This window comes from Bombina bombina, chromosome 5 (genome assembly GCF_027579735.1).
Source record: "Bombina bombina isolate aBomBom1 chromosome 5, aBomBom1.pri, whole genome shotgun sequence".
NCBI classification, from domain to species: domain Eukaryota; kingdom Metazoa; phylum Chordata; class Amphibia; order Anura; family Bombinatoridae; genus Bombina; species Bombina bombina.
The window spans coordinates 877033948-877054164 of NC_069503.1; the positions used below are offsets into that span (position 1 = coordinate 877033948).

Sequence of the window (20217 nt, forward strand, 5' to 3'; positions counted from 1 at the left end):
CGTCAGGGCAAATAACAAGGGAGAGAGGGGGCATTCCTGTTGCGTTCCATTGCTGAACGGAATCTTCTGGAACAGTGTGTTGTTAGCATTAAAATTAGCACTTGGGTATATATAAAGCTTTTACGTGGGAGATTAGCATTTCTGAGAAGCTAAACTTCGACAGGGTGGCCCAGAGGAAATCCCAGTCCACCCTATCGAAGGCCTTTTCCGCATCTGTAGAGAGTAAGATTATGGGGGTCTTAGCATTGGCAGTAAATATGGTTTGTAGGATATGAATAGTATTGTCTTTTGCATCTCTATCAGGGATAAAACCCACCTGGTCGGTGTGAATAAGTGTGGGGAGAATGTTATTTATTCTTGTAGCCAATAATTTTGCATACAGCTGAACGTCAATATTTATCAAGGATATTGGGCGGTAATTAGAGACTAGTGTTGCATCTGTCCCTGGTTTTGGAATAACATATATTGTGGCTTCCAATGGCAATCGTGGTCTAATAATTTATACATCGTTAGAAGATGGGGGCTCAGGTGTGTTTTAAACAAATGGTAGAATTTAGGAGTGAAACTATCTGGACCAGGGGCTTTACCTTGAGGGGGTTTTTTAATAGCTATAAGGATTTCTTGCAGGGAAAATTGCGAATCCAGGGACTCGCTGCTCTCCTTGGATAAAGTGGGTAGTTAGACTTGTGAGAGATAATCATTAATCAATGTAGGTTTAGAATTGGAGTTTGAGGTTGGGAGGTTATATAGGGAAGAATAGTAGTTCGCAAATAGATTACTTCCGAGTTTTTAGAAAGCGAGGATCCAGAAGAATCCAAGATTTTTGAAATTAAGGTTTTATATTTTTTTCTTTTTGAGGGATCTGGCCAGTAGACGACCGGTTTTATTGCTTTCAATATAAAATTTTGATTTTGTTGTGAGTGCAAGTATGCATTTTTAACCAGGTACTGATTGAGGGTCTCTCTTGCTTGTTGTGAGTCTAATAAGAGTTGCTTGGAATGGGGGTTTTGTTTCAATGCCTTTTCGCTATTTTGAAAATTTGTCGTTAATGATAAGTATTGTGCCGCTCTCTGTTTACATAGCTTGTGTGTATGGCTCAGTATCACCCCCCTTATGTAACATTTGTATGCCTCTCAGTTTTTTCAACTATATCTGTGGTTATAAGTGGGTCAGAAAATATGTGATCATTAAGTTTCCAAAGCTGTTGGTGTCGCGGTCTGGAAGACCATGAGAAGGTGGAATTGACCATACTGTGGTCGGACCATGTAGGGTGGTAAAGTCTGGAATCAATTAGCATGGTCAAGGTGCTCTGGTCACAGAAAATGTTATCTATACAGGAATAGGAGCATTGTGGGTGGGAAAAAATGTGAATTATTTTGTAGTAGGATGGGTTATTCTCCAGGTGTCAAAAAAGGGTATTGTCCGGATTGCTTGCCAATTGGCTTTTATTTGGTTGTTTCATATGTATGATTTACCTGTGGATGTATCAAGTGCTGGGCTGATTGGAAAGTTAAAGTCTCCCCCTAGTAATATTGGGCCTTTGGAGAAATCTATCAGTTGATTGATTACTTTACGAAAGAAGGAGGGGGGCAGCCTGCTTATTTTAATGAAACATAAGTTTCTGAATTTCCATCATGAATAAAAATGGGATTCCTTTAAACTTCCTAATAAAATAATTAACCCCTTCATCTCTAAGTCACAACATGCCTGCTTCCTGCCTATATAAATACCCTGTATAAAGGATATATTTATGTCCCATAAAGATGGATTCATCCAAGTGCCTATCTTCACTCCTACAAAAGGGCACTTACCTGCATCTAGCCATCCAACAGGAGGACAGTTTACACGGTATGAGAGGACACATACTCCTCACAGAGACCTGTAGAAAGAGAAAGAACAGAGTAAACCTACTCTGGCTTTCTATACTATGGCAGCAACATGTTAGGAAAATGCAGCAAGGCCCACCTTACAAGATCCTAACTGCTTTAAAGCCACTACTACCTTACTAAAGAGATTAACGTGGATTACGGCCAAACCCCAAATTCTTGCTTCAAGCGAAGGAAATTCAATTGTCTTCAGACACCAAAACTTCACCTCCTTCCTGCACCAAGGCAAAGAGAATGACTGGGATTTGTGGGAAGGGAAGCGATACTTAACAGCTTTGCTGTGGTGCTCTTTGCCTCCTCCTGCTGGCCAGGAGTAATATTCCCACTAGTAATTGAGGACATTGTGGACTCACCATATCTTAGGAAAGAAATCAAGTTTAATGGCTTAGGTACGACTACTTTTCTGAAAAAAAAACAGGAATTAATAGCTCTCCTTCACCGCCTAACTCTGAAGACCAACTATCTATGATACAATCTCAACTGACAAGCCTGACCTCAATGTCAGATATAGATTTACTAAAATCTTCTATTTGAAGGGGAAATGGTGAGTTTATGTAAAGATATCAATGATCTTGGTTCTAGACTTGAATACTTAGAGAAAGGTCAAGACCATCTAAATAATATTGTGAGCTTAACCACCCAACATCTCTCAGCTCAGGACTCTCAAACACAACAACTGCAAAAAAAAAATAGAAGACTTAGATAATAGGGGGTGCCAAAATAATTTGAGGAACAGGGGAGTCCCTGAAGACATCACATAAGAACAAATTGTACCCAACTTGAAAGGACTTCCACAATCCTTAATAACTGAAGAAATAACCTTAAAACGTGCTCATAGCACCCTCCGGCCAAAACCATCAGCTCCCCCTAGAGACATAATTGTAAGTTTTCTTAACTTTACTCTTAAAGAAGAGATATGGAAGGCCGCCAGACCTCTCCCCAAAAATAGATTACCAGAATCAAACCTTGCAGATATTCCAGGATCTTAGTCCCATTACTGTGCAAAAGAGGAACGATATCAGTTTTATCACCAAGACACTTCAAGGGAACAATATCAAGTACAGATTTGGCTTTCCTTCTAAGCCTTACTATTCTGCATAATGGTTCCCACCTCATATAAAAAGGCACTAATGATTTGGACACCTTTGCAACTCAAGTTTTCACCACTAGAGACACTAAACACAGTATTCTACAACTGCCAACTAGCCTATAGATTTGGATCGTGAAGCCTCCATAATCGCAAGTATAATAAACCTGGGATTTTTTTTTGTTCTTAAGGAACATTCTCTTGACTATTTAAATATATTCTCTCAAAGTTTTTGTTCCTTTTAAAAGAAAGGACAATAAAAAAAGATGATTTAACAATCATGCAGTAAATAAACAACAATTTAATGTTCATTTCTGTTGTTTCTAGCTGAACTATTTGTTTTAGACACCTCTACTTGATTGTTAACTGTTTCACAATTGCACTATAACCGATCACTAGAATTGCACTGATATTTCCTTACCCCTTTGTTTGGGGAAACACAAAGTTTATTTGTTCCTAAAGTTTATTATTATTTTACAGGAAATGTAACATAACTCTTCCTTTAGAGTTTGCTTTATAAATTTTGATCAAGGTATGAAGAGAGGTAAAATGTATTTAATTGCTAATGCTAAACTATTAAAAAAAGCAAGAAAAAAAAAAGCTGTAACAATTGAAAGGTTAAGATATGTGCCATTTGCATCATCGTTAGATAAGCTGTTTTAGTGGAAAAGCATGTTAGTACTGCTCCTGTAAAAAAAAGTCTGTATATTTCACTTTTGCAGTTCTGCTTACATGAAAGTTAAAATGTTACACTCTTCTGCTATCAGAATGTGAGCGCTGGAAATCCATTCTCAGTGTGTAACACAGGAAATATAAGTACTATAAAGTAAAAGTGAAAACCAGATATTACATTTTCAAAATATAATACATTTCCAAAGAAAAAAAAAATTACTTTTGTTTGCCTGTCACTTGCAGAAAGTGCAAGTTCTGTGACATGAGGTAGGAATGTATCCAAGTAGATGGTGGGCTTCAGGTCTGCAAATGGTACTGCGAAATTCAATCTCTTTTCTGTGTCCCATGAAACATGATTCTTTATCATTTCTTCTGCTGATGCAGCTTTAAATTTGAAATACAGAAAAAAAAAAAAAAATGATGGTACATACTTCAATAAAATCATATAATCTGCTTAACAAATAGTTAACACCAAAAGGACACACTACACAGATATATTGCTTGCAATACATATATATATATATATATATATATATATATATATATCTCAGAGTATTTTCGCTTACAATGCTTTAATTGGTCAAAATTGATGAATTTTGAACCTAAACTTTTAACTTTCCCTTATTTCCTTAAGAGTACAACAAGAATACAACACACATTCTAAGTGCACTCTGCATATTTCTGAATATTATAAATAGAAAATTGTATACAACATACAGCCAGGTGAGTATTGTCTAAGGCCAAGATATATAAATTGAAATATGTAGTAAACCAAGCACTCCACCTTAAGTTATCAGCAAGTTACCTGGGTGCAGTCCACAAGTTCAAAATATATAATAGTCTCATAGGTATGGGCAGAGATACCTTCCCTCTGATATTGAGAGTGCCGATGGTAGTCGCTGCTTTACTTGTATCTAATGATATGAATATGACATATTGTCTTGATAAACAAAGCCTGAATTATTTTTAAAACCCTGTGAGTGCCCATAACTATGAGACTATCTCAACATATCTCAAAACAGAATGCACCTGTCATTGTTGATTATATATTTCCTACCTGCTCTATGTTAAAAAATTTGTGCATATATCATGTATTATTATTGTTTTGTATTTTATTGTACCCATTGTATCAATGCAATGTTTTGTGTACCCAGGACATACTTGAAAACGAGAGAAATCTCAATGTATCTTTCCTGGTAAAATATTTTATAAATAATATATATATATATATATATATATATATATATATATATATATATATATATATATGTTTAACTTGAATTACTGGAACCAGAATAAAATAAAAGATCTGGTATATACACACTTGCTTACAATGAAGAAATATGCAAGTGTGTAGTGCTCATAGGTAGTTATGGATTAATAATATATCAAAATGAGAAAATAGGGGCAGGAGTGCAAGGTACTAAAATTCCCTCTTACTACTGCTCCAGCAGACTACCCTTAATTGGCACATTACCATCAGATGCTAATTAGAAAATTAGAAAAAGCACCACCCTATATTGCAGGAAAATAAATCATTTTTAATACACATAATAATATGTAACAACAAAAGATATCAAAATTGGTTAAAGCCACTATTGCAATGTGATAAATGAAAGTCCACAACAGAAAAAATATATGTATATATTCACTTGATCTCCAAGGGTACCCTTTGTAAGAAAAAAATATATATATGCTTCAGAGCTCTCAAAAATAAGTAAATGAAAGTTCAAATGGATCCAAATGCGGTTAAATAAAGCCCACAACAACAGTAGGTAATGTATATTCGTATTCCCTTGTCTCCAAGTTATATTAGCAGATATGCAGTCAGAGAGGGAAAAGCACAGCAATAGATCCCAGAAGCAGTAAGCAAAGAGCGCACAAAGCAGTCTCCCCCAGTAGTGTTGGTATGTCCATGCAAAGCAGGTAGCTAGTTAAGGCAGGGTTAGTAAGACAAGTTAAATTCTCACCCATAGATGACCGGATACGATATCCATATTGCAGTTGCTCCACGATGAAGCTCCATTACTCACCTAATCCTCCTGACCATATCACCACTAGCTCCGTGTGTTGGGAGGCTGGTTGCCTGTCGCAATATTGCTTACCGTGTTATAAAGGAACTGGCAGTTGTAGATTTTACCGCAAAACAGGTTCCTTGCAGATCATATTCAAAAGTTTCCAATTTCTGTTGTTGGACACATGTAGCTGCCTTCTCTCGCTACGTACGTTTCACCCCTTTTGGCATGGGGCTTCTTCCGGCAATGTCTGATTCCGTTACTACTAGGTGACGCTTTTTATTAGACTTAATCCTCCGCCTCCCAGTGAATTGTGAAGAGATTCAATTAAAGAAACAAATTTGCATAATACATTGCAATGTGGCTTAAAGTGGCTATGTTATATGGTGCTACATATACCGTTTATTTAAAATCATGTTCTTAACATATAGCGCTATTCATATATTAATTCATATGGTAATTCTTTTATAATAAGCAGGGACATAAGAAACCCTAGGAATTTGTGAAATAAACCGTTGTTTTTCAACAAACGATGAATAAAGAACAAAAGTTTTTTATGATATTTGTACTTAATTTTGCAATTAGTATTGCTTTTATCACATTATATACATATTTTGTTCAACTAAAATTGAGATTACAACTTATTTTCAAATTTTATACAGATAACTATTACTGCTATTTATTCTCCTAGAAAGGGGGCAAAATTAATTTCCTCATTCATCCCTTCAGGTTTAAGGGAGCGCAAATTATATATCCATTTGCACTCCTTACGTAGTAATAGGTTATCCCAGTTAGCACCTCTTTCATTGAGCTGAACCTTTTCAAGAAGCATCACTATTATGGTTAAAGTAGAAATGTCTCGCTACACTGCTGGTTTTAATTAGTTTGTTTTTAATATCTCTCTTGTGTTCTTTTATCCTATCATATTCATGATAGGTTTTCCTATGTAATAAGTCGGGCAGTCACACTGGACCATATATATAACTCCTTCTGTTTTACATGTTATGTGACCTCTTATTTTGTGTATATTACCATAGATGTCACAAAATGTATCACCCCTTAATAAATTATCACAAACAGAACATTTCGTACATTTGTAATTGCCATCTCTATTATTATACTTCTTTAACCAATTTTGTTGTTCCTGATCCTTGAATAAGCTGCTAACTAGGCTGTCCCTTAAACTGGGTGCTCTTTTTGCAGACATACTAGGTTTAACCCCTACAATTTTTTCAATAGATTTATCAAGGGTAAGGACATGCCAATGTTTTCTCAAGATGGACATTATTGTTCCCCATTGTTCATTAAATGTACTTATAAATCTAATTGTGTTCTCATCTTTGTTTTCTTTTTGGTTATATAGTCTCTCTCTGTCACTGTCTCTGACCCTACAATAGGTTTGTTTAAGTCTTTTAGATGGATAACCCCTTTCTTTGAATCTAGTTTCCAGTGCTTTAGCTTCCACTTTAAATCTATCCATGTTTGTGCTATTTCTGAGATGCCTCAAATATTGACCCTGAGGAATATTTTTGAGTAGATGTGGTAAATGGTGGCTATCTGCGTGTAATATGGTGTTTGCCGCAGTACTTTTGCGGAATGTTTCTGTAATAATAATGTTTCCCTCCTTCTTAATTTTTAAGTCAAGAAATGCTACCTCACTAGTGCTCCAGGAGAACGTAAATTTTAAATTGAAAAGAATGTTATTCAATCTCAGTATAAATTCTTGTAATTGTGTGACCGTACCTTCCCAGAACATCACAATATCGTAAATAAATCTTAGCCATACGCTAATATGGTTTAGATCTAGGTTGAAGGCATCCAGGACTATATCACGTTCCCAGGCACCTAAATATAGACAGGGATAAGTTGGGGCACAGCATGTGCCCATTGCTGTGCCCAAAATTTGTTCATAATACTTGTTTAAACGGTATATGTAGCCTTTTTTATGTAGACTTTTTATATATATATATATATATATATATATATATATATATATATATAAAATTAAAAGTCAGGAAGGCACACTCCGTTACAAACTTTCACTTTAATAAAGCGGTAAATGTTTTTGAGGTCTCCCCCGTCCTCAGACCAACAAAAAATACAAAAACACTCACCCATATATACAGAACCCTCCACGGTGTACCTCCAAACAGCTGGGCTCCTGCATGTTCGAATAGCGCAACTGCGCATGCGCTAGGTCGTTATGGAGCAACAGTAAGGACAAAAAACTAAAAGCAATCGAAAAGGAAATTTATGCTTACCTGATAAATTAATTTCTTCTACGATACGACGAGTCCACGGATTTCATCCTTACTTGTGGGATATTATCCTCCTGCTAACAGGAAGTGGCAAAGAGCAGCACAGCAGAGCTGTATATATAGCTCTTCCCTTCCCCTCCACCTCCAGTCATTCGACCGAAGGTTATAGGAAGAGAAAGGAAAAGCTAAAAGGTGCAAAGGTGACTGAAGTTGTAAATAAAAAAAAAAATACAATCTGTCTAAAATGGACAGGGAGGGCCGTGGACTCGTCGTATCGTAGAAGAAATTAATTTATCAGGTAAGCATAAATTTCCTTTTCTTCTACAAGATACGACGAATCCACGGATTTCATCCTTACTTGTGGGATACAATACCAAAGCAACAGGACACGGATGAAAGGGAGGGACAAAACAGAGACCTAAACAGAAGGCACCACTGCTTGAAGAACTTTTCTCCCAAAAACAGCCTCAGAAGAAGCAAAAGTATCAAATTTGGAAAATTTGGAAAAAGTATGAAGGGACAACCAAGTCGCAGCCTTACAAATCTGTTCAACAGAAGCATTGTTTTTAAAGGCCCATGTGGAAGCCACAGCCCTAGTAGAATGAGCCGTAATTCTTTCAGGAGGCTGATGTCCAGCAGTCTCATATGCCAGGCAGATGATACTCCTCAGCAAAAAAGAAAGAGAGGTAGCCGTAGCTTTCTGACCCCTACACTTTCCAGAATAAACAATGAATAATGAAGATGATTGACGGAAATCCTTAGTTGCCTGTAAGTAAAACTTTAAGGCACGGACCACGTCCAATTTATGCAACATACGCTCCGTCTTAGAAGAAGGGTTAGGACACAAGGAAGGAACAACAATTTCCTGATTAATATTCTTATTTGAAACAACCTTAGGAAGAAATCCAGGTTTAGTAGGTAAAACCACCTTATCAGAATGAAATATGATATAAGGCGAATCACACTGTAACTCTGAAAGCTCAGAAACTCTTCGAGCAGAAGAAATAGCAACCAAAAACAGTACTTTCCAAGATAATAATTTAATATCTATGGAATGCATGGGTTCAAACGGAACCGCTTGAAGAATACGAAGAATTAAATTCAAACTCCAAGGAGGAGTAATAGGTCTAAATACAGGCTTAATTCTAGATAGAGCCAGACAAAAAGACTGAACATCTGGCACATCTGCCAAACGTTTGTGAAACAGAATTGACAAAGCAGAAATGTGTCCCTTTAAGGAACTTGCTGATAACCCTTTCTCCAGTCCTTCCTGGAGAAAAGACAGAATCCTAGGAATCCTCCATGAGTAACCCTTGGATTCACACCAATAAAGATATTTACGCCGTATCTTATGATAGATTTTTCTAGTGATAGGCTTTCTAGCCTGTATCAATGTATTGATGACCGAATCAGAGAATCCTCGCTTCGATAAAATCAAGCGTTCAATCTCCACGCAGTCAGCTGCAGAGAAATTAGATTTGGATGTTGGAAAGGACCTTGAATGAGAAGGTCCTGTCTCAAAGGAAGTTTCCACGGTGGCAGAGAGGACATGTCCACTAGATCCGCAGTGTGGCCACGCAGGCGCTATCAGGATTACTGAAGCTCTCTCCTGCTTGATTCGAGCAATCACGCGTGGAAGGAGAGGAAACGGTGAAAACACATAAGCTAGGCTGAACGACCAAGGCACTGCCAAGGCATCTATCAGTTCGGCATGAGGATCCCTCAACCTGGATCCGTATCTTGGAAGTTTGGCATTCTGTCGAGATGCCATCAGATCCAATTCCGGTCTGCCCCATCGTAGAATCAGTGAGGCAAACACCTCCAGGTGGAGTTCCCACTCCCACGGATGAAAGGTCTATCGACTTAGAAAATCCGCTCCCCAGTTCTCTACTCCTGGGATGTAGATTGCTGACAGATGACAAGAGTGGGCCTCCGCCCATCGGATTATCTTGGATACTTCTATCATCGCTAAGGAACTCCCTGATCCCCCCTGATGATTGATATATGCCACAGTCGTGATGTTGTCCGACTGGAATCTGATGAATTTGGCCGAAGCCAACTGAGGCCACGCCTGAAGCGCATTGAATATTGCTCTCAGTTCCAGGATATTGATTGGAAGTAGAGACTCCACCTGAGTACAAACACCCTGAGCCTTCAGGGAATTCCAGACTGCACCCCAGCCCAGTAGGCTGGCGTCCGTTGTCACTATCACCCACGTGGGTCTGCGGAAACAAGTCCCCTGGGACAGATGATCCGGCGACAACCACCAAAGAAGAGAGTCTCTGGTTTCTTGATCTAGATTCATCTGAGGAGATAAATCTGCATAATCCCCATTCCACTGTCCAAGCATGCACAGCTGCAGTGGTCTGAGATGAAAGCGAGCAAACGGAATGATGTCCAATGACCTCCATACACTGAGCCACTGATGGCCGAGGAATGGACCGAAGTGCTCGGCAAGTATTTAGAATCTTTGATTTCTGAAATCCGTCAGAAATATTTTCATGGCTACCGAGTCTATCAGAGTTCCCAAGAAAGGAACCCTTGTCTGTGGAACTAGTGAACTCTTCTCTATGTTCACCTTCCAACCGTGAGTTCTCAGGAAAGACACCTGCTTTGTGGAAGAAGAGGAAGCAGAGGGTCCTCCTTTAAAATTCCGAAAGGAACGAAAATTATTTTGCTTACCCCTCATCTTAACAGACTTATCCTGAGGTAGGGCATGGCCTTTACCTCCTGTAATGTCAGAAATGATTCCCTTCAATTCAGGCCCGAAAAGGGTCTTACCTTTAAAGGGAAAAGCTAAAAGCTTCGTTTTTGATGACACGTCAGCAGACCAAGATTTGAGCCACAATGCTCTACGCGCTAGAATAGCAAATCCTGCATTTTTCGCCGCTAATTTAGCGGCATCAGTAATAAAAGAATTGGCTAGCTTGAGAGCCTTAATTCTATCCAAAAACATAATTTATGTAAGAACTTACCTGATAAATTCATTTCTTTCATATTAGCAAGAGTCCATGAGCTAGTGACGTATGGGATATACATTCCTACCAGGAGGGGCAAAGTTTCCCAAACCTCAAAATGCCTATAAATACACCCCTCACCACACCCACAAATCAGTTTAACGTATAGCCAAGAAGTGGGGTGATAAGACAAAAGTGCGAAAGCATAAAAAATAAGGAATTGGAATAATTGTGCTTTATACAAAAAAATCATAACCACCACAAAAAGGGTGGGCCTCATGGACTCTTGCTAATATGAAAGAAATGAATTTATCAGGTAAGTTCTTACATAAATTATGTTTTCTTTCATGTAATTAGCAAGAGTCCATGAGCTAGTGACGTATGGGATAATGAATACCCAAGATGTGGATCTTCCACGCAAGAGTCACTAGAGAGGGAGGGATAAAATAAAGACAGCCAATTCAGCTGAAAAAAATCCACACCCAAAATAAAGTTTAAATCTTATAATGAAAAAAACTGAAATTATAAGCAGAAGAATCAAACTGAAACAGCTGCCTGAAGAACTTTTCTACCAAAAACTGCTTCAGAAGAAGAAAAAACATCAAAATGGTAGAATTTAGTAGAAGTATGCAAAGAAGACCAAGTTGCTGCTTTGCAAATCTGATCAACTGAAGCTTCATTCCTAAACGCCCAGGAAGTAGAAACTGACCTAGTAGAATGAGCTGTAATCCTTAGAGGCGGAGTTTGACCCGACTCGACATAAGCATGATGAATTAAAGATTTCAACCAAGATGCTAAAGAAATGGCAGAGGCCTTCTGACCTTTCCTAGAACCGGAAAAGAGAACAAATAGACTAGAAGTCTTTCGGAAATTCTTAGTAGCTTCAACATAATATTTCAAAGCTCTAACTACATCCAAAGAATGCAATGATCTCTCCTTAGAATTCTTAGGATTAGGACATAATGAAGGAACCACAATTTCTCTACTAATGTTGTTAGAATTCACAACCTTAGGTAAGAATTTAAAAGAAGTTCGCAACACCGCCTTATCCTGATGAAAAATCAGAAAAGGAGACTCACAAGAAAGAGCAGATAATTCAGAAACTCTTCTAGCAGAAGAGATGGCCAAAAGAAACAAAAAACTTTCCAAGAAAGTAATTTAATGTCCAGCGAATGCATAGGTTCAAACGGAGGAGCTTGAAGAGCCCCAGAACCAAATTCAAACTCCAAGGAGGAGAAATTGACTTAATAACAGGTTTTATATGAACCAAAGCTTGTACAAAACAATGAATAACAGGAAGACTAGTAATCTTTCTGTGAAAAAGAACAGAAAGAGCAGAGATTTGTCCTTCAAGGAACTTGCAGACAAACCTTTATCCAAACCATCCTGAAGAAACTGTAAAATTCTAGGAATTCTAAAAGAATGCCAAGAAAAATGATGAGAAAAAACACCAAGAAATGTAAACCTTCCAGACTCGATAATATATCTTCCTAGATACAGATTTACGAGCCTGTAACATAGTATTAATCAGAGAGTCAGAGAAACCTCTATGACTGAGAATCAAGCGTTCAATCTCTATACCTTAAAATTTAAGGATTTGAGATCCTGATGGAAAAAAGGACCTTGTGATAGAAGGTCTGGTCTTAACGGAAGAGTCCACGGTTGGCAAGTGGCCATCCGGACAAGATCCGCATACCAAAACCTGTGAGGCCATGCTGGAGGCACCAGCAGAACAGACGAGCACCCCTTACAATCTTGGAAATTACTCTTGGAAGAAGAACTAGAGGTGGAAAGATATAGGCAGGATGATACTTCCAAGGAAGTGACAATGCATCCACTGCCTCCGCCTGAGGATCCCTGGATCTGGACAGATACCTGGGAAGCTTCTTGTTTAGATGAGAAGCCATCAGATCTATTTCTGGAAGTCCCCACATTTGAACAATCTGAAGAAATATCTCTGGGTGAAGAGACCATTCGCCCGGATGTAACGTTTGGTGACTGAGATAATTCGCTTCCCAATTGTCTATACCTGGGATATGAACCGCAGAAATTAGACAGGAGCTGGATTCCGCCCAAACCAGATTTCGAGATACTTCTTCATAGCCAGAGGACTGTGAGTCCCTCCTTGATGATTGACATATGCCACAGTTGTGACATTGTCCGTCTGAAAACAAATGAACGACTCTCTCTTTAGAAAAGGCCATGACTGAAGAGCTCTGAAAATTGCACGGAGTTCCAAAATATTGATTGGTAATCTCACCTCCTGAGATTCCCAAACCCCTTGTGCTGTCAGAGACCCCCAAACAGCTCCCCAACCTGTCAGACTTGCATCTGTTGAAATCCCAGTCCAGGTTGGAAGAAAAAAAGAAGCCCCCTGAATTAAACGATGGTGGTCTGTCCACCACGTCAGAAAGTGTCGTACAATCGGTTTCAAAGAAATTAATTGAGATATCTTTGTATAATCCCTGCACCACTGGTTCAGCATACAGAGCTGAAGAGGTAGCATGTGAAAACGAGCAAAGGGAACCGCGTCCAATGCAGCAGTCATAAGACCTAGAATTTCCATGCATAAGGCTACCGAAGGGAAAGATTGAGACTGAAGGTTTCGACAAGCTGAAACCAATTTCAGACGTCTCTTGTCCGTCAGAGACAGAGCCAAGGACACTGAATCTATCAGGAAACCTAAAAAAGGTTACCCTTGTCTGAGAAATCAATGAACTGATTGGTAAATTGATCCTCCAACCATATTCTAGAAGAAACAACACTCATAAAAGACTGGAAAGGTTCTTTCTAGTGAAAATGAGCAAAGGGAATTGAATCCAATGCCGAGGCCATAAGACCTAACACTTCTATGCATATATAGCAACTGAAGGAAATAATAGAGACTAAAGGTACCAACAGACGGAACCCAATAGAATTATCCCTTGTCTGATAGAGACAAAGACAGTGACACAAACTTTCTGGAAACCTAAAAAAAGGTGACCCTTGTGTGAGGAATCAAGAGCTTTCGAAAAAAAGAACCTCTAACTATGTCCTGAAGAGCAAGTGAATCATATGAGATTCCGCATCCTCAGAAAATAATCTGAATGAAAACAGAAAAATTAAAATATGCATTTATTGTATCTAATGAAAACAAATAATGCTATCAATGACCATAAAAAGGCAAAATAGTTTGAATAAAACTCCAAACCCGGTTCCTAAAAAAGGAACTGGAAGAAATACCCCAGAAGATTCCAGGTCTGAGCAGCACTTGAACCCCATGGGTGCCCAGCCATGCTTCAACAGTACCCAAAATATATAGGACAGAAACACACTTAAAGAAAGTGTTAGCCTTACTGGAATAAAATCAAAGAAATTTGGACAAAATAGAACCAAATAATTTTCAAAGAAGTCTTAACCTGCCCCTTACCAGCCAAGCTGGAATACGGCAAGTACATCGCAATATTAGGGAGCTGATTTCGAACCCCAATTACAAACATGTTACTTGGGAAAGAACTCAGGAATTTGTGCCTTAATAAGAACAATTAAACTAGTATAAGCTTAAAGTTTTAGTCTTAGAACTCAATCTTGAAGCCCAGAGTAACAGTTAAGAATTGAATCCAATTATAAAAACAAATAATTGATTATCTTAGAACAAAATTCTTCTAGCTAAAATAGCTAAAGACATAGATTAACCCTCATTTGCGAAAATATTCAATAAAATGAAGACACAAATGGAATTATTAGCATGATAGTCCAGTTTAAAGGACCAGTCAATACAGTGGACTTGCATAATCAATACATGCAAAACAACAAGACAAATGCAACAGCACCTAGTCTAGTAAATGTTGTCCTTTAACAATGCTAAAATAAATCATAATCTGATACTTGATCTTAAAGTAAACAGAAAAAAATGAAGCAATTGCAATATCCAAATAAATCACAGGACCAAGAAAAGTACCTGAAACTAAATAATTTTCCATAAATAAGATACAACTATCTAAAGGAAAATAAATACTATTTTGCTATAGAAACAATAGCATAATTAGTAGAAGTAGAGATAGCCCCAATAAATTGGAGAACCCTCCAAATTGAATTTAACTGCTGGCAAAGAATATAGTTTAAAACCTTTGAAAAAGGAATAAAAGAAAATTCTCAGCCTATTCCATTCCCTAGAATTGGGAATTGGAAAGAAAACCTCTGAAAACACAGAAGAAATAACTAGGCAGAAATAGAGTCAGCTAGTCTTAAATAACTAGTTACCTTAATATCCAAAATAATCAACACCTTTTCAACAAAGAACAAATGTACTTTAATAATAGAAAAATAATAAAAAAGTAGATTTGTTAGTGTCAATATCTGATGAAGAAAATTTCTGAAAGAGAAAAAACATCATCAGAGAAGGATAAATCAGTATGTTGTTGGTCATTTGAAACTTCAATAATTAAAAAAAGAAGTGAAAAAGATCTAAAAATGTTATTAGAAGGCACAAAGTCAGACAAAGCCTTTAAAATAGAATCAGAAAATATTTCTTATAAATCTTCTAAATATTTCTTGTACATAAAATGTAAGAATGGAAATATATAAAGCATAAACACTAATGGATTCTGCATGTAAAAGTATATCATAATACCTTATTACAAACCATAGCTAAAGATAAACATTTATAACATTTAAAATAAATGAACTTAGCTTTGGTAGAACTGAAACTCAGTTAAGCGTTGTTACGGTACCAACTGTGTACCGAGGGTTAACCCCAGATGAACAATGTCCTGCATAGACAATCAGCAATTTACAACCCAGCCAGTTTCAGGTTTAAAACAGAATGACAACTTTATTTGAAGGCAGCACACAGATTTATACAGGTTTTTGACCCCCCCTCAGATGGGGGTTGAAAGAATGTTGTACATTAGATAAAAGGGAGAAGCGCCCTTGACATGATACAATAGAATTATATTACTTAAATACTTTACTTAGGCAGATAACAAATTAAACACATTTGGCTTGTCTTATCACCTAGCGTCTGTTCTCTGAGGGTGATTAAACAATGGCCTGTTTATTACTTAAATGTAATTATAGCACACAATAGCTGAGGCCAGAAAACCTGTCTTTAGAAATTAGATTCTTAAAGCTAAACACAGTTAACTCTTTCAGTCCTGACAGAAGGGTCTGTCACATAGCTCCCCCCTTGTGGAACACTCCGGCAGACCCGGCTTGACCCTTTTGCGGGTCAACCTGGGGATGACCGGACTAGGAGGTGGTAGGCATGTCAGTTTGCTGGGACAATCCATCTGTATTCCCGTTATGAGAGAGAATCCCTGTCTGTATAAATAAGGGTTCAACCTCTTCAGTGCCCCGACTAGGGCTAAACAGTCCTTCAAAATATCATCGGCTTCTTTACGTGGTTTTTGTACCTGCTCTTTATAGGTATCCACAATCCCTTCATACTGACATAGGGTGCCCTTGAGTTGCTGCACCTCCCTATGAGCCAGCGTCAGCTTCTCCTCCAGTGTCACTAAGTTTGTCCTTAATGTTTCATGTTCCACTCTCAAGCTGGTGTTTTCTGCAGTCTGTCGGTGCAGCTTGTCTAGCAGAGATTCACGTTCTAAACGTGCTTTTTCCTCTGCGCTCCTCTTCTCTCCCGCTAGCACTGTTACATGATTATTTAACGTGACCATTTTATCCTCTACGTGACTCTTCTCCTTCATCAGCGCATTGTAACGTGACTCCCACATATCAATAGCGCATAGAGATTTACTGAGCTCAGCGTCCTGGGGCTTAGCAGCAGGGGGGTCAGTCTCTGCTGCACGGATCTGAGCACGGGTAGTCACAGGGTTAACATCAGCGGGACCCATGGGAGCATAGGCAGAAACAAGGGGGACCAAGGTATTTCCAAGGAGAACATCAGCTGGTAAATCCTTCATGACCCCCACATTCACAGGTCTAGCGCCCCCTCCCCAATCCAAATGCACCCTGGCAACAGGTAGGCGGAACACAGTGCCCCCTGCTACCCTCACAGCCACAGTGTCTCCTGTGTGCTGTTTCTCAGACACCAAGTTCTTTCGAAGCAAGGTCATGGTAGCACCAGTATCCCGTAGACCACTGACCTCCTTCCCATTCACTTTAACCAGTTGCCGGTTATTCCGGTGGGCAGCTTGCACAAGGTCTGCCTCATGTAGGATGCCCCAGCATTCTTGCGCCTCTACGTAGCGGGCCGCAGGCTGAGGATTACGTGGGATTCCGCTAGCGGGTCTTCTCCAGGACTGTGCTTGGTTCGCTGCGTTTAGGGGACACTCTGGTCTTTTGTGCCCTAGTTGCTTACATCCAAAGCACCGAATAGGTTGTGAGTAGCCCCGCGAATTGAACCAGGCTCTCTGAGGGTAGTTCGTGGCCCGAGACCGTGTGGTATAGCGGTGTGCTGGGGGTTGGTAACTGGCAGGTGCTGGGGTGACTGGGGGTCTGTACTCCACTCTGGCAGGGGGCTTAGTGGTAGCAGTGTCCAGTTTGCGGGCATCCGTATACTCATCTGCCAAGCAAGCCGCTTCATGCAGGGTGGAGGGTTTACGGTCCCGAACCCACTCTCGAACTCCTGCGGGTAACTTGTCGAAGCAATGTTCCAACAGGAATAGCTGCAGCACCTCTTCCCCCGATACGGCTTGGCACCCCGCTATCCAGTGAGCTGCTGTGCGGTGCACCTTACATGCCCACTCAAGGTAGGAATCACCAGCTAATTTAACAGTGTCTCTGAACCGCCTCCGGTATGCCTCCGGTGTAACCGCATACCTGGAGAGCAGAGCCTCTTTTACAGTATTATAATCCCCGACTTCCTCATCTGGAATGGCCCGAAAAGCCTCACTGGCCCGGCCGGATAATTTTCCGGATAATATCATGACCCAGTCCTCTGCGGGTACCTTGTGTAGTGCACATTGCCTCTCAAAATCCGCAAGGTACCCATCAATCTCTCCTTCTGTTTCCAGGAAGTTTTTAAAAGCTGCAAAATTTACTTTTCTCTTTTCTACTGGGTTTGCTGCAGCGCCGCTTTGGCGAAGTAGGTTGGCCTCCACAGCTGCTATGACCCGGTCGATAATTTCGGCAGATGGGTTGGGGCCATAATATGCCAGTCTTATTTTAACCGCCCGATCAAAGCTTGCTTCTTCAGGGGTTCTGTCTGATATGCTGGGCCCATTGGTTCCTTCTGTCCCTGGTACTCTTTCCATCTTAGTCAGTATTGTAATAATCCCCCTCTTCCTGAGGTTACTGGCTTGTGTAGTTGCTCTTCTGGGCGATAAGGATTCTCCCGTCGCTTGCCACCAATGTTACAGTACCAACTGTGTACCGAGGGTTAACCCCAGATGAACAATGTCCTGCATAGACAATCAGCAATTCACAACCCAGCCAGTTTCAGGTTTAAAACAGAATGACAACTTTATTTGAAGGCAGCACACAGATTTATACAGGTTTTTGACCCCCCCTCAGATGGGGGTTGAAAGAATGTTGTACATTAGATAAAAGGGAGAAGCGCCCTTGACATGATACAATAGAATTATATTACTTAAATACTTTACTTAGGCAGATAACAAATTAAACACATTTGGCTTGTCTTATCACCTAGCGTCTGTTCTCTGAGGGTGATTAAACAATGGCCTGTTTATTACTTAAATGTAATTATAGCACACAATAGCTGAGGCCAGAAAACCTGTCTTTAGAAATTAGATTCTTAAAGCTAAACACAGTTAACTCTTTCAGTCCTGACAGAAGGGTCTGTCACAAGCGTTTTTCCAGAAGTGGCTTCTGATTCAGGGACAATCTGAGACATCTTGCAATATGTAATAGAAAAAAACAACATATAAAGCAAAAATGATCAAATTCCTTAAAGTGAATGTCAATTTTCCTGTTAACGAATCCTCCAAATGCTTTCTTTTACACATATTAGTTAAACTACCACTTTATTTTCTTTGAAAAATAAACGAATAATTATATATTTTTCTTTCAAATTTGATTCAGTTACGTACCCAAACTCCTCCCAGTCATTACTCCCTTCTTCTCCCTGGTGTGACGTATAGAGCGGTCCCACCCGCTCTGTACGTATACTTCAAGCACGCTCCCGTGTACACCTTCAATTGCGCATGCGTTTGTTAGCAATACACATCACCGCCAATATACATAAAAATGTTAAAATGCAATACATTTTAGGGGCCACTAAAGTGAGCATAGCAAGAGGCTGTTAGAAGCCATATCCTCTCACAACTGCCACTGTGATATCTTCTCCGAACTAGGTATAAGTATGGTAAGTGCGCATGCGCGAAGTGTGAACGCGCGTCTAAACATAGATGAAGATAGGTTTTAACGCATGCGTATTTAGATTCTGTGACGTTTAGAAATCGAGATTGAAACCCCCGTGGTTGAATCTATGATTGGTTAAAAGAGTGCATCTAAACCTGTCACTCAAATAGCGAAGATGGCGGGTGGAGGAAGCTTAGTGTGATATAACTGATAAAAAGCTAATTTTTGGCGTAAATATAGCAGTCATTGAAAAATGATGAATTAAACTTCAACTTATTTTTTATGCACATTAGTGTGGCGTTCTCGGGGGGTGGTGACTTTACATTCACTTTAAATGACAGTTTCAGGAATGGGAAAAAAAATGACAATGAACAAGCTTCTAGCAACCAGAAGCAATAAATAATGAGACTTAAATATTGTGGAGACAACAATGACGCTCAAATTTTTTAGCGCCAAAAAAGCCGCCCACATTATTTGGCGCCTAAATGCTTTCCGGTAACGCCGTCATTTTTTGGCGCAAAAACGTCAAAAAAATGACGCAACTTCCGGCGACACGTATGACGCCGGAAATGACAAAAAAAAATTTTGCGACAAGAATTACGCAATAAAATGAAGCATTTTCAGCCCCCGCGAGCCTAACAGCCCACAGGAAAAAAGTCAAATTTTAAGGTAAGAAAAAAATGATTTATTCATATGCATTATCCCAAATATGAAACTGACTGTCTGAAATAAGGAACGTTGAACATCCTGAATCAAGGCAAATAAATGTTTAAACACATATATTTAGAACTTTATATAAAAGTGCCCAACCATAGCTTAGAGTGTCACAGAAAATAAGACTTACTTACCCCAGGACACTCATCTACATGTAATAGAAAGCCAAACCAGTACTGAAACGAGAATCAGTAGAGGTAATGGTATATATAAGAGTATATCGTCGATCTGAAAAGGGAGGTAAGAGATGAATCTCTACAACCGATAACAGAGAACCTATGAAATAGACCCCGTAGAAGGAGATCATTGAATTCAAATAGGCAATACTCTCTTCACATCCCTCTGACATTCACTGCACGCTGAGAG

At 39.2% G+C, this 20217-nt stretch overlaps 1 protein-coding gene across 1 annotated transcript in view; it reads right to left on the reverse strand.

Moving 5' to 3' along the window:
- The window catches only part of PRKDC (protein kinase, DNA-activated, catalytic subunit), a 2064551-nt gene that overhangs the window by 1396269 nt on the left and 648065 nt on the right, over window positions 1-20217 (reverse strand). Inside the window, 1 exon segment of the mRNA XM_053715028.1 lies at window positions 3866-4029. Coding sequence (XP_053571003.1) covers window positions 3866-4029 — 164 coding nt within the window.